Below are 15024 nucleotides of genomic sequence, written 5' to 3' on the forward strand. Positions count from 1 at the left end.
TGGAATGGTTGGGCAGGTCACAGCTGCCAGTCCATGAAAAGGGAAGCATCTCCATTTATCCAGAACCTGTAAAACTGTACAGAGGTTCTTACCTGCTGTGGTCCTTGAAGTCTGTAGGCTGCCCCTCCAGAGCTGTGCAAGCAAAGCCTGGAACCTCTGTTTTTATTTGAAGAGGAAATACTGATTCATTCCATCAGTCCCTAATAACCGGTTGGATTTTGCCCTAAGAGAAACATGGAATTTTCTTCCATACTAAGATGATGGGACAGAATGTCTCCATGAAATGACCAAGCTAATTGCAGAAATGAGGGGATTTGATTGCTTTGCAATCATTATTACCATTTTCATTCAAAAATGAAAAGTAGAGGCATTGAGTACAGACAAAGATTTGTCTGAGGTACTTCTGCTAAAATAAAGAACCAAGAAGAAGAAATAATAAAAAACCTCCAAAATTAAACCCCCTAAACTAGTTCTTTTCCATGTCAGGCCTGAGATTTAAAATCACATTTTTGCAAAAATGTTTAGAAAACAACAAAATAAAAAAGTTGATATTTTTACCTCTTTACGAATGAATGATGAAGATCATATTACTGAAAATTTTCTAATTTCTGTTAATCTATATCTGTGTAAAGGTATATGTGTTGCACACCAGTTTATATCAGAGCAGCTGATCCATTAATTAAAAAGTTATGTAAAATCAAGGGAATGCCAATTTTTTAATAACAGATGTTTTAAAGAAAACCTGTGGGAGAAAAACAAATATATTTGATTTTTTTTTAAGTGGACATTTTTATACAAGCTTTAATTAGATTTTGGCAGAATACATTACTTTAATGGTTTTTCATTAATGAAGACTGCTCATTGCTTTCTAAAGTAAAAAGAAGAAAAAAAGTAATCTTGGATTATATTTAAGGAGCAGACAGTGTATTAAAAAACTATTAAAGTTACTGCAGTCATTGACAGAATGATTTTGCATGAGAAAAGAATCTAGGAAGCGTCAGGTAATTTCAGATGAGGTTGGGTGATAACATCTCTGGCCTGAAGTGTGGCTTGAAATGTGTGTGAGACCCCAAGTGTTGCTGAGCTCCCTGACCCCAGCTCTCCTTCCAGCCCTGGGAGCTCTTCTGTCCCTGATTTTGGCAGAGGAAAGTCCAAGGCCACAGAGACCTGGCTGCCACCCCAGCACACCCTGCTCCTGCTGCCGTGCATTTGGTGCACCCAGCCCTCCTGGCCCAGTGTGAGCCTTCAGCTGCTGGACACAAGCCCATGCTTTCCTGGAGACAGGACTCCAGCTCCTGAAGATACCAAACATTATCAGTTAGCATTCTTTGTGCGCTGCCTCTGCATTAAATATTCCAGCTCTAGGATGGGGCTGTCTGATGTTTACCTTTTCCTGCAGGTTGTCCCACCATCTCAGTGGAAATGTGTATTATTTATTAACACAGGTGTGGGCTCTTAACTTGGTTTCTGAAAACCGAATTATCTATCAGCCTTAAAAGGCTGACTCAAATTCATTTGAAATTTTATTTGATTGAAGTCACCATGCTTACTGTTGGAAAAATGAAATACAAATAGCCATAAGTTCCTGTTTCAGATGGGTAAATGTCAGACACAGAATTACAGGATTTCTTTTTTTAACTAGGTTTAAGTGAAACAGAGTCTTTATTTAGTGTCATGTTTTTATTTAAAAGCATTTATTTAAAGTTCTAAAAAACAAAGAATTCAATAAAGCAAGACAGGTGTAACTGCAAATGATTAATGATATAATTCTCAGTACTTTATAAAGTGTCTGACGCTGAAGAGATTTATACAGTGCAGAATGGCAATTGTGCTTTGATGGAAGGAATAGGTAATCAATATCTGCAAGCTTGGAAAAAGTGTTCTATTTCCTCCTCTAATGATATAGGCTTTTTTTGCAAAGCAAGGATGTCTGGAGCATGAGACACTTGGAAGAAGAATTAATTTGAAATCTGTAGTGGAAGATCAGTTTTAATTGAAACTGCACTTGAATGTCCATGGAAAAAACCAGGCAGTTGGGCCTGAACCCTTCTGATGGCCACCTGGGAATTTGTGAATCCCACTGCACTATTCTTGATTACATTTTATAGGTTGTTGAGCGCTTTTTTTTTTTTTTTTTTTTTTCTGGGTAGGGGCTATAATTTATTTAGTTTGGTTTCAAACTGAAAGATTTTCCTCTCCCCTCCCTGGCCTGCCTTCCCCGTTCTGTGGTCATTGTTAGAGCTGGGGCAGCCCCTGTTCTGCATTGCTGGGATGGAGATGTCGGGGTCACAGCCTCTGTATCTGTCTCAAGCTGCAGCCAAAATGGTGCAGGTCACACTGCATGTAGTCATTTACATATCAAAAACTTGTGAAAGAAATTAATGGCAAGCCTAGCCATTTATAAAACCCTTGGCTGATTTTAACTAGCAGGTCTTGGACCTCTAAATCGGAGCTTAGCCTTATGACTGTAATTTGTGATGTCAGGACTTGGAGTCACAGCACCAGCACTAAGTTGAGATTTGGAATTGCTGAGAGGGTTTTATTGCATTAGATTTTTTTATTTTTCTTTAATAATTCAGCACGAGTATGGAAACATTTTATGCATGGAAACTTATACTGTCACATGAAGAAAGCAGATATTGCTAGGCTTTATTCTGTTACATTATGGATTTGCAAGCAAGTGAAGCTACTGTGTTTATTGAAAGAGATTTATTGCTATTAAACTAATTCAAGCAAGTTAAATTAATTTAAGAAAAAAAAAAAAGCAGACTTGTTTTTTAAAATTAACAAAGCCTTCAAAAGTCCATGAAACATTACATTTCAGCAAGAGTCAGTTTAGGTACCTAAGTCACTTGAGGTTTTAATTCAACATGGTGGTTTGTTTGTTTACCCTTATGGCTTATTTTATCCATTTTGACAAGGCAGTTTTCACTGCAAATAGGTTGAGAGCTGGCTATACTTAAAATAAACAAACAAACAAATAAATAAATGTGACAAGATGCATGAAAGAAACCCTACAGTCCCTGTTAAAATAAATCTGCCTACTTAAAAAAAGGGAAAACTTCCTCATTGACACCAGAATACTTAAAAAAGAAAAATTGGAATGCACAGCTGCTTTTGAATGCACAGCTGAAACCACTGTGATAGCCTCTGTGGGCAGAGTGCTTTTTGAAAAGCTCACCCCTTGTTTATAATAAAGCCAAAAAACGAGAGCTGGCGGGTTTGATTATGTGTAGTGCTAAATATTTAAAGCAAATTCCAAAATTTCATGGGGTAGATGCAAGGTTATATGTAAAGTAAATCTGAATTCCAATTAACTCACTACAAACCTGATTTGGGGGAAAAATAGCTGTGTTTGAGTGGAAGACATTTGGTTTGTCCCATGTAGGTGTTTTAATAATTCTCTTCTCCTTGGTTGTAAAATAACTGAAAGCAGCTCTTGCTGACAATTCAAGTTGAACCCCAAGAGAAACAAAACTGATTTTTAACTGGGAAGATGAGGTAAATGATTTTTAAATGATATTGCAATTTTGCTTAATTGTACTTGAAAATAAAATTTTCTTATTGTAGTTTGGATACCAGAGAGCATTTGTGTGTGGTGAGTATAGCAAAATCTTGCTATTGATTAAATGTCCTGCATCAGCTCACAAGAAGAGAGCACGAATGCACTTTGCAACCAGACAGATTAAAACCCAGAGGCCAAAGAAACTGGCCTTCCCAACTGCTGGGTTTGGATGGCACTAATTGAATATACATATGTTTCTCAGATGCAAGGGTAATAAATGCACATTGGTGCATCATTTCCTGCTGGCCCCCTACCAAGCAGAGCTGCTGACCGTGTAGTTCAGAGGTGTGACACAGGTGTGACATCAGGACTCTCAGGAGATCAGAGTTCAGCCTTGGCTTGTAACTTGGTTTTGGTAGTTGAGCTTAGGCAAATTGCTTCCCTCCTCAGCCATCAATTCCCCTGTCTTTACATGAGAATAATGTAGCTGATTCCTGCTGTAAAGCACTTCAAGAACTGTGAGCAACAAGTGCCTTACAAGAAATCTATGCTGTTATTTCGGGAGCTTAAACCATTGTTTACACTCATAGGAAGATAAGTTCTCATTCTCTGTTAATACATCTTAAGGGCTGGAGAAGGAGGTAATAAGAAAATTTTTAAATTAGTTTTAGATCCTCCTAAGTGTGGTGCTGAGGGTCCCTGGTGTTCTAGTACATCTGGTATGTTGTGTGGATGACAAGGTCCTTGCCTCAGACCTTTTATTTTCCTGTATTATTTTAATTGTTCATCAGAACCAGAAAACTCATGTAAGAATAGCAACAACAGAAATTTACTGTGTATTCCTGACAGGTCATTGTCCTATTGCTTCTTCCAGAGTAAAATCTTTTTTTCCATTGTTGTTTTCTTCAGATTTACTAACATACATTTAGTTTAATTCTTTACTTTAATCTTTTCTGGCTTCAAAACCTCCAAAAGAAATGAGGTCATTAATAAAGATCATATTATCTAAGTGTAGTATTGCAAGAACACAAGTTAATGTGTTTCTGTTACATTATTTGTCCATAATGAAAGGATAAACTATACAGTAATATATTAAGGCTGGAGCTTTAGGGAGCAACATGGTAATTGGTAACATATGCACGAGAGGAGCTTGGAAACAGCAGAAAGTTTTATAGAATAGTTGTTTTTAAAAAAGGCCATTGTTCATTACTGCTAGAGGCAAAGTTGGAACACGGCACAAAGCCAAAGGATTTCAGTCTCCTCGTAAGTTTACAAGTCTTGACCTCTTTCAAATGTGGGAATTGTAACTGCGGTGGAGTTACCTGGGGAGCTTAAGTGCTTCATCCTCACACTGAGAGTCATCCAGCACTGTTGAGCCACTGGGATGTTGACATTGGTGTTTTTTAACAGGTACCTATGGTCCCGAGCACTGGGTGACTTCCAGTGAGAAGTGTGGGGGGTCCCACCAGTCTCCCATAGACATCACAGACCACCTGGCCCACGTTGGAGATGAGTATCAAGAGCTGCAGCTGGATGGTTTTGACAATGAATCTTCAAACAAGACTTGGATGAAAAACACAGGAAAAACAGGTATGTTTTCTTCTGCTTGTCTCCACAGCCTGACTGCAGTCAATTAAAAATTCATGCCATGTTCCACCCTCCTCCTTTTTCATTGTTCTGTTGTTTGGGTTTTTTGTCTTTTTTTTTTTTAATGTAATTTTTCAGTAGAAGCCACCTACCTCTGCCTCTGCATTCTATGCAGAGCTAGTTCTGCAGATTGATTTTAAGAGTTTTATTTATAAGGGCTGCTTTTTTTGTGGCTTTTTTTTGTTCTCAGTCTAAACTAATTCTCTTGGTAGTCAGTTACTCTTCAGAATAAAAGGCAGTGTAAGAGTTTCAAGGTGTAACCTTGAATTATCAGCTTTGGGAGGCTGTAACACCTAATCCAAAAGAATGCGGAGATGCAGGGCTCAGGGGGAAGGAGAGGGGAAGTCTTAGAAATTGGAAGATTTTAGAGAAGAAAGAGCAATAACTGCTAAGAGTAGTGGGGGCTTATTAATGTATTTCTGATATGATTATAGCACAGTGTTCTTCACTGAACTGAATCCTTTTCTGCTCTGTCTGTTCTGGCTTTTAGAGAAAAAAGAGCAGGCATGAGTACTGCTTATTTTTACCAAAACAGTTCAATGAAAGGTCAAGGTTGATTTATATGCAAAGCCGCATGCATTTGATTACTCTTTAATTCTAAAAACGTAAAAAGCAGAAATTATAAGGCCACCCTCTTCATTTGACAAGGTCAGATATTTTTAGGGAATTGGATTAAACCACTAATTAATTCAATTTTATTTATTGGAAGTATATTTTTATCTTTATTAACATCTGACACGCATCTCCTTAGTGCTCTCTGTACCGTGTCCCCTGTCACAGGTCGGCTAGCCTGACCCAGGGCATGTACCTGCTCTGGAGCTGGTGGCTCAGCTGTACACACAGCGTGACCTCAGATACACCCATCAACTCCAGGGCACTTCGCTTCTGAGCCATGGCCTGGAGCCCAGCAAGCACCTCAGATGCAGCTCCAGCAGTTCAGGATCTTAGCAGGAGTTATTGCCCCTCAGATGAAATGGAGTGGCAGACTGTGAGCCTGTTTTCTTTCACTGCAAAGCAAACCCCATTAACATAAACCACCACCAAGCATAGCTGGGGGTTTTGCTGCATTACTTGGGGTTTTTTTCCCAGCTTCACTGAGAAGTACTCCTGTTTGATTTGAAATCCTGACTTGGTTGCCCTTGGTAGCAGCATGAGGTTCAGGCAAGGTTGAATGCTATGGAAATTTGGTGCTTAATTAATCTACTCATGTTATGCACCCTGCCCTTTATGGTCAGAGAGGCTGTTTGTGGTAATCAGCAATAAATGTAATTAGAAAGACTGTGAAAAAGTGCTATATGAAATAGTGCTATTCTTCTAAGAAGGATCTTAATGCTGTCCTGTACATGTAACAGTAACATTGCTGCCCATTTAACAGGAAACCATGTTAGAATCATAGAACCATTTTGGTTGGAAATAACCTTTAAGGACATTGATTCCAACCATTAACCCAGCACTGCCAAGGACACCACTAAACCATGTCCCCAGGTGCCACATCTACACATCTCTTAAATACCTACAGGGATGGTGACTCCAGCACTTCCCTGGGCAGCCTCTTCCACTGCTTGGCAACCCTTTTGAAATTCTTTCTAATATTGAATCTAAACCTCCCCCGGCAGTACTGGAGGCTATTTCTTCACTGTCACTTGTTACCTGGAAGAGGAGCCTGACCCCCACCTGACTGCAACCTCCTTTCAGTGAGTTGTAGAGAGCAAGAAGGTCCCCCCTGAGCCTCCTTTTGTCCAGGCTGAGCCCCCCAAGCTTCCTCAGCGGTTCCTCATCAAACCTGTGCTCCAGACCCATCCCCACTCTAGTCCCTAATGTCCTTCTCCTAGTGATGGGCCCAAAACTGAGTCCAGTGCCCAGTACAAGGGGACAGTCACTGCCCAGGTCCTGCTGGCCAAACCAGAACCTTGTTCTGTTGAACTGAAAAGTGTCAGCAGATTTTCTAGTCTTGGCGCAGCTGGCAATGAAAGCTGAAGCTTCAGTCTTCTCTGCTGGGTGATTTTAGCACTGCTGCTATATTTGATTTCCTCACCCATTGGGGTATGGATTTTTGCTGACAAGTTATTGCTTCTCAGAGCAACAGTAACTGTCACTTTTCTCAGTAACTTACGGCCTTTTACTGGTGATGCGAAGACTCTTTTTGCCTCACTGTCAACCCTGATTTCTTCTGCTGAGCTCCTAACTCCTCCCTTGTTTTATCAAGTCCAGTTCCTTTTCTTGATTTTCTGACCTTTTGAAGAAATTTGCCTGGCATTAATTTTGAAGGTGGTAAGTGGTAGAACAGCGAACCAAGTAGGATGTTTTGGCTTGTGGGTAGAAGATAGAGTCCGACTGTGCCATAAATCGCGATGCATTTTGGCAGCAGAGTCTTGGAGCAGATGGCCACACAAGACCTTCATATTGCAGACTGACAGAGACAGTAAACTAAATAACTGTTTAAGAAATGGTGATGGATGTAGAGGGCATTTCTCAGCAATTAATGACTGGTTTAAAGAGACAGGGGTCCCTGGGAAAGCTAAAGGCCCTTAACCTTAATGCTCATTAACTGGCAGGAAATATGTTGCTTGGGTTATTGTTATTGCTGTAGGACCTAGTAATTATTTTTACAATAGAACAATGAGTTATTTTTAGTATCTGAAAGGTAATTCTGTTTAGATTTGTTCTGCTCTTTCTTGTTTGTGTCCCCCCTCTCTATCAGATAAAGGGCAGACAATGTACAGAAAACAGCGTTTCATTCAGAAAATGTCAATGGGTTTTTTAGGTCTCTGTCTTGACTAGAAGTGCTTTTGTGCACAATTACATTGGCAAAGACACTAATGTGGGTTCAATTTCATCACTAGAGTAGCTGGCCATAGAATTGAGTGCTAGAGCTTGGAGGATATGACATTTCATAGTTGTATTTGCATTAATTTTGCTCACACCAAAAATTTCTAAAATCAGGAGAATTTTGCTTAGAGAAACTTACTAAAATTTCTACCAGAAATGTGTTTTTATTAAGTATCTTTCCTATGTGGTGTGCATCACTCTGGCTGGTCCTGATGATCAGAGCCACTTGCTAGGGCAGGGGAAGAGTTGCTTTGAGTCCAGGTTTATTCTTGCTCTCACAGGGGTGGTAAGCATCCAACACCAGCCCTGGAACCTGAAAATGACATCACATAATTGTGGTCCTGGTGGCTGCACACCACTTCCTTGGGGTTTGTAATCTCAATTATATAGTATGTTAAATTAGTGAGCTCTGGGGGTTGATTCCTTGCACTCTACAGAAATGCTGGGATAAATGCAGTGGCTCCCAAAGCCCAGTAAAGTGATGTTTGGTTATTTCAGTCCTGAATATATGGAGTCACAGAAAAAGGAGGGAATCTCCTGGCAGTAAGGGGATGCTACTTAGCTGGGAAGATGATGGGAACATGTGTCATACAGCTCAGCAGTGTAAGAAATACTGTAAAATGAACAATTAAATGAACATTTCAGATTGTACATCCTCCTAATTATCCTTTTAATTATTCATCTAAAACAAGTAAAATGACCCCTGACAGAGCCATAAATTATTTGGGAACTATCAAATATTTATTAGATGCAACTGAATCTCCACAGAGGTTTTTAACAGATGCATGTGAATCTGCTTTGCTGTATTCCTCGTCTCCTACAATTTCATCTATGGAATTTGTAACTAATTGAATGAGATTTTTTCCCCATTTAAAGTACTGGTGAGCTCATTGAGAATTTTTTAAGGGAGGTAGAAAGCAGTGGTGCTTTGAGTCACTTGTGTTGCACAGATTTGGTGTAAGCAGGCAGTGACTACCAGCAGAATCCTGGCTGACACAGGCAATATCCTATAGCCACCCATCCTCCTGCACAAAGCACTTGGATGCAAAGGGAATGCCAAAAGAAGCAGAAATCATGGAAAAAAACAGCCCTATGATTTTGCTGGCGCAGTTTAGAAACATCTGAACATCTCATGCAATTTAACATTTAGGTGTTTTTGACACAAACCATTTAAAGTAGAGCTGTGTGGAAAAATTGCACCTGAGATGATGCTGCTGTAGCTCACTGTCAGGGGAGGGCACAAAGCCTGGCCTGCACAAAGTGCAGACCCTGCACTGAGTCAACAACAGAGAAATAACTTCTATTTCACAAGTAGCTTTTTTGGGGGGTTTTTTTTGCAGCATAAATCAGAATAAAATCCTCCTTCTTACATAATAAAATTGGATTTATATTAACGTTCCTGTTGAGATGACACAGTTGGCTTAAGAACACAGAGAAATCCTTGTGGTTTTGCTATTTCCATTAAAAAAGAAAAAAACTCCAAAACCAAGCCCACAACCTAAATCACAGGATTCTAAGCACAGCAAGAGGTCTGCAATGACATTTAATGAAAAAAAATTCAAATTTAAGTTCTGTTTTTAAGCAACGGTTTCTTGAGGGATGAGAAGAAATAATTTTGTGGGGAGTAATTTTTAGGAATGGTGTGTATTAAGATCAGAAAATGCTGGAAAGGAAGAGTATCTTATAGTGAGAGTAGCAGAAAGGAATTTTTTGAAAGCTGGAATCAGTTCTTGGTGGGACAGGCCTCCCCTGTAACATGTACCAGCTTCCACCACAAGATTCTGCCCTCTGTTTGGACCTATGGCTTTTATTGTTACATAAAATACAAAGGCTTTTGGAAGTGAAAAGAGAATACAAAGAAGATCTTTCTGACCCTCCTTGAATCATGTAATAACAATATCAGAGTTACTGCAATAAAACCCAGTTCTTATGGAGGATGTCTCATGAGTGGGTCTGGAAAACGTTATTGTGACTCTCCCCATTTTACACAGAGGAGGAGCAGCGAGGCTAAGGAAAGCACCCAGCATGTCCAGCAGTAGAGGTGGGACAGGGCACAGGGGTCCCCACCAACAAAAAAGAGGAAATCCAAGAAACAGGAGACCCATTATTTTCTTAACTTGTGATCTGCAGACCTTGAGGGGTTTATAAGGGCAGGGACTATGGTCAGCCATTACTCTCTGGAACCACATTAAACAGGTTTTGATGTAGTTTCCATTTAAATTCTAATCAAAGTCCAATAACGAGGGTAAAATGTCCTTGAGAAATCTGGACTTTGGGATTTTCTGTAGTCTGTGTAACTTTATAATCACTTCCAGAATTAGCCAACATTACTTGCAGAACTGTTTTTTAACCAATCCCTGTAAAGAGGAAAATGATGACCTGACATTTTACTTGCATTAGGAGAAGTATTCTGATATAATGAGCAAAAACTGTAACTGTTTCAGAAGAACTAAGGGCTTCTTTCTCGTTGTTCTGTGTGCAGTTGCTATCCTGTTGAAGGACGATTATTTCGTCAGTGGTGCTGGGTTACCAGGCAGATTCAAGGCAGAGAAAGTGGAATTTCACTGGGGTCAAAGCAACGGATCAGCTGGCTCTGAACACAGCATCAACGGCAAGAGGTTCCCTGTTGAGGTGAGTGGAAAGACATGTGCTTGTGTTCTCAGAGAAAACAAAATCAGAATGTATTGCTGTAGTCCCAGGCAACTGTGAAATAGGGCAATGTTTCTTTCAGTGAACATATCACTTTCCGGGCCCTTCCGGCCCTCACAGCACTCTATCCATCATCTCTCATGTGCTTCTGCAATGTCAGCTCCAAGCTCTGCTTTGCTGGCCTTGCCAGCTCTCATGTCCCATGGGTTAAGTTGCAAACAGCCACTTTTCTCATTTCTCCCATAAGCTTTCCATGTGTGGGAGGATCTGCTTACAAATATCCGCCGAGTGACCTCGTTGTCCTCCAAACCTTTCCTTTCCCATGACGCTTACAAACAAATAGTGGCAGTTTGGGAGCCCTGATGCTGAGACCGCTGTCTGCCATCGGAATTGCTTCCTTGCGCACACACGGCCTGACCTCTACCTGGATTCAGCTGCTATCCCTTGCCTAACTAACAGGAGCTCTCCATAGATCCGTGCAAACAGCTCTGCATTCACTCTGCTTGTGCTGGAGCCAGCTGGGCCCGAGCCAGCCCCAGCCAACAGTGGCCCAGCTATCCCAGGAGCGAGGTGCGGCCTGGGACACAGCGCCCTGAGAACTCAGCCGTGTTCAGAGACAGGGCCAGGCTCCTGTGTGCGGCTGACTGCAGGGACATGGCTTCAGATGGCCCAGGAGAGACAGAGCCAGTGTGTGCAGCTGACTGCAGGGATGTGCCTTCGGAGCTGGGTGCGGTTGTGTCTTGGCTTGTGACCAATAGCACCAGGTTGCTGTGTGTCACTGCAGTGTTTTCTGTGTCAACGGAGTTTGTTGACAGTTTTCACTTAATAGTAAAGGTTCTGCATGGTGAGAAAAACAAGAGGTTATCTGGGATGACCTGTGCCGGTGGGTAAGCAGATATGCAGTTCCCAAGTGTGGCATGTGCTTCCTGAGCAGGTTGCAGGGAGCTGCGCTTGCATTCCCAGAAAGTTCATGGGTGAACAGAATTGGTGGTCTTGGGACTTGATTCATCCCTCAGCTTGCCATAATTCATCACGTGTGGCTTTAGCCAAGTCACGTTTATTAGGAGGTGGGAAGAGGCTTCCAAAGCTCAAAGGAAGGTTGTGATAGACTCTGGTGCATTATCAAAACCTTCAATTTTCACTTTCCTGTTCAAACTGCCCCATCACACAAGAATTAGAAGCTGGTTTCTGTCTCCCAATTGTGTACCTGTGTGTTGGATTTTCTGAGAGGCAGAGATTTTATTTTTGTCTTCTTTTTAATGAGCTTTTCCATTATCATCTCCTTGATGTAGCTGTGATTTCTCACAAGGGGCCACCCCTGAGCAGATGGAGCAAAGGCTCAAACATTGTCGTGCTGCCCTGTATGTCTCAGTAGGCAATACTGGTATTTGTAAACCTCAGGAAGATGCACTCAGGAAATCTACAGAGCCAGTCAACTCCTCCTCTGATATTTGAGAGAGTGGAGGGGGTGAAAAGGCCTGGGCCTCCTTGTTTGTGTCATATATAGTATTTCTACTTCAGAAACCCATTCTTATGATTCCAAAGCCATTTGATGGTGGCTTGATGAAGCTCTTGTACTTTGAAAATAAGCAAGTTCCTAAGAAATAATTTTCCTATGGTTTAATTATTCTTCATTTCAGTTGTTTAGAATATTAACTTGAAAATTGAGGGGCTACTGTCTTGACTGCCTTTAGGAATTTATGTTGCTTGTTTATGAATGCTAAGATAAATAAATTGCTGGATCAGATACGTTTAGTGATAATCCTAATCATTTCCAAGTGATTTGTGTTTGTTGCAATGACATGGACCTCTGGCCTCTGACCTTCCTTGGTATGATGACATTAGCAGAATTCCCACAGCCATTCCTTTACTGTTTTTTTTTGGTTTGGTTTTTTTTTTTTTCGTAAAGGAAGAACAGTTTTCAAATCAAGCCTTTCCCTATTGTGAGGCTATCTACCTCCTACACAAGGGTTCTGACTTTTAATCATGTGCTGCAAAGGATTTCTTTGGGTAGATTTTGGAGGATCCAATAGGTGTAAGGTGATAAAATTGAGTCTTTATTGCTGATAGATGCAAAACCAGTCTAAATAGTTGGGATTAGACTTCTAAAAGAGTAACTGTACATGTATCCTCATTGGGGGTTTTAATTTGTAATGCTAATTGTAGTGCAGCTTGCAACTGTCTGATGCAACCCCAATTGCCTGATGCTGGGAGGTCTGTGCCAAAAACACTCTACTTCATTTGAGAAGTAGCATTTCTAGGGAGACTCTAGAAAGGATAAACCAAAATTCTATCCTACAGAAAGCACAGTCATTTTTGAGCCCATGGACACAGGAAAAGCTTACAGGACTGTGTAGGTATTGGCACTCCAGGTCTGCAGCAGTTACAGTGGCAATGCAGCTGAAAGGAAATGTTTTCAAAGTCTTTATTTTGCAACCAGATGTGGACTATGCAAAATCCATTAGTTCCAAAGCACATCCCAAGGGATCACAGATAGATCAGCTTTATCCATAGAATGTACGCATTAAGTTTAGAAGTTTTTTCCTCTGGGAAACAAAGTGCTTGCTGGTAGTCTTTTTTCTTGAAGAGGATACAGAAACTAATTAGAAATGTCAGATATAATACAGAGCATTATTGTTTGACCATGTTGGTTGGTTTTTATTATTGCAGCTAATGTGTCAGATGGTAAGGCTGTCTACGTTAATTGGTTTCCTTCATTGAAGCCCATCTGGATCATATTTTTTTATGATTTATATGTTAAATTAGTTAGTAAGATATATGAGAACATCCTTTTGTTTCCCGCTTTAAAGGCATGTTGGATCAAAGGCGTATTATCTTGCAATACTTTAATGTAGCATATTGTGACTTCTTTTTAAACTATGGCACATGTAATGGCATTCTTTCATGATGTGGTCTTCATTGCTTATTTATTGATTAGATTTTCCTTAGTGATACTTGATCTTTATGAAGCCATTACAAGTTTGGCTGTCTCTGAAGCAGCATTCATGAACAGAAATGTCCATGTGCTTCAAACTTCCACATACATCCAGATTGATACCAGCCCTGGTCAGCATTCACTAGAAACTTCTTTTTCCCCTCTTCCTTGCCACTTTACAAGCAATATCTGGGTGAGGCCAGGAAGTAGTGCTGTGATGCTGAAGATTAAAGTGATACCATTAGTGTATTGCTGTGTGAGTGGAGTGTGAATCATAATGAGGACATGGGCTCTGTGCCAGTTTAGAAAAAAGCTCTTTTTTTTTAATTTTTTTTTTTTAGAGTTAAGAAAAGTTTTTAATGTTGCATTTTCTAAATTTTAATGAATTGCTGACTCCTTTGTATTTTGTTGTTGTTCTTCTCCACTATAATTCCTCCGGTTATTTTTTTTCTTTCTGAAGCTGCAGCAATATAAGTGGACATGCAAACTCTAGAAACCACTTAAGTGGAAAAGTGACAAAATTAAAATAAAGAAGATGAGCTTCCCTCAGGCCAGGAGAGAACCCTGGTTCCCCTCATTAGAGCCAGGAGGAGTAATTGCAGCACTTTAATCTCCCATGCCACTGAACTGGTTCCCAGCAGCAGGCAGGGCTCACTGTGCTGCCTGGCTGCTCCAAGGGAAGCCCAGTGCTTGATATTTCACAGCAAGTGAGGAGCTGACGTGGCAGTGCTCTGTGTGCTGCTGGAGTGAGGTACCACATCCAGCATAACCGTGGCATTATTTTTTAAATTTTTTTTTTAGCTGCCTCATAGTAATTTTTATGCAAAATGCTGCTTATTTCTGTGAAGAGCAGAAATCAGAAGAGTGATTTTAATCATGGCTGTGTTAATTTGATGTGAGCTTTGGCTGTTTATGAGCGTTCTCTTTAATGGTGCTAATTGTCAGTTATAATGTGAGCACCATTATACAGTACTATACAGTAATTTATTTGGTAAGTGAGAATCTTATTCCAAGGACCATACTACAAAATGCCATAGAGGCCTCATCCTTTTAGTCTTACATGAACAAACTTGTACTGTTTAGGCTAAATTGCTTCTGAAAGAGCAATGTGATTTCATACTGACAAGTACCAACATGCATGTTTTTGGAAATCTCAAGTTCTTTTCCATTAACAAAACAAAGCAAAACAAAACACCAAAAAAAAATACACCCTCACAAACCATCCCAGTAGAAAATGAAGAGCTGACACCCTCTTACGTCAATTGACAAGCTTTTACATTGTGTTTATGTATTCACTTTATTAAATTATTACTACAAAACGATCATTTGCATTAACAATTCTTGCTGTTCTTTAAGTGTGTTTCTTAGAAAACTTTCCAGGTTCTAATGGTGTCTTTGTTCTTTCTACTTCTTTGATTTTCTTCCTTTTCTCTTTGAATCTACATACTGACAGCTGTGT

General features: G+C 40.2%; 1 protein-coding gene across 1 annotated transcript in view; it reads left to right on the plus strand.

Annotated features, from left to right (window-relative positions):
- Window positions 1-15024, plus strand: part of PTPRG (protein tyrosine phosphatase receptor type G) — a 389416-nt gene that overhangs the window by 202166 nt on the left and 172226 nt on the right. The window contains exons 3-4 of the mRNA XM_005522022.3: window positions 4916-5095; window positions 10464-10612. Coding sequence (XP_005522079.2) covers window positions 4916-5095; window positions 10464-10612 — 329 coding nt within the window. The remainder of the gene's footprint in view (window positions 1-4915; window positions 5096-10463; window positions 10613-15024) is intronic.

Source organism: Pseudopodoces humilis, chromosome 13, assembly GCF_049639895.1.
Source record: "Pseudopodoces humilis isolate 2021_Gansu_Grassland_sample_001 chromosome 13, ASM4963989v1, whole genome shotgun sequence".
Lineage (NCBI taxonomy): Eukaryota > Metazoa > Chordata > Aves > Passeriformes > Paridae > Pseudopodoces > Pseudopodoces humilis.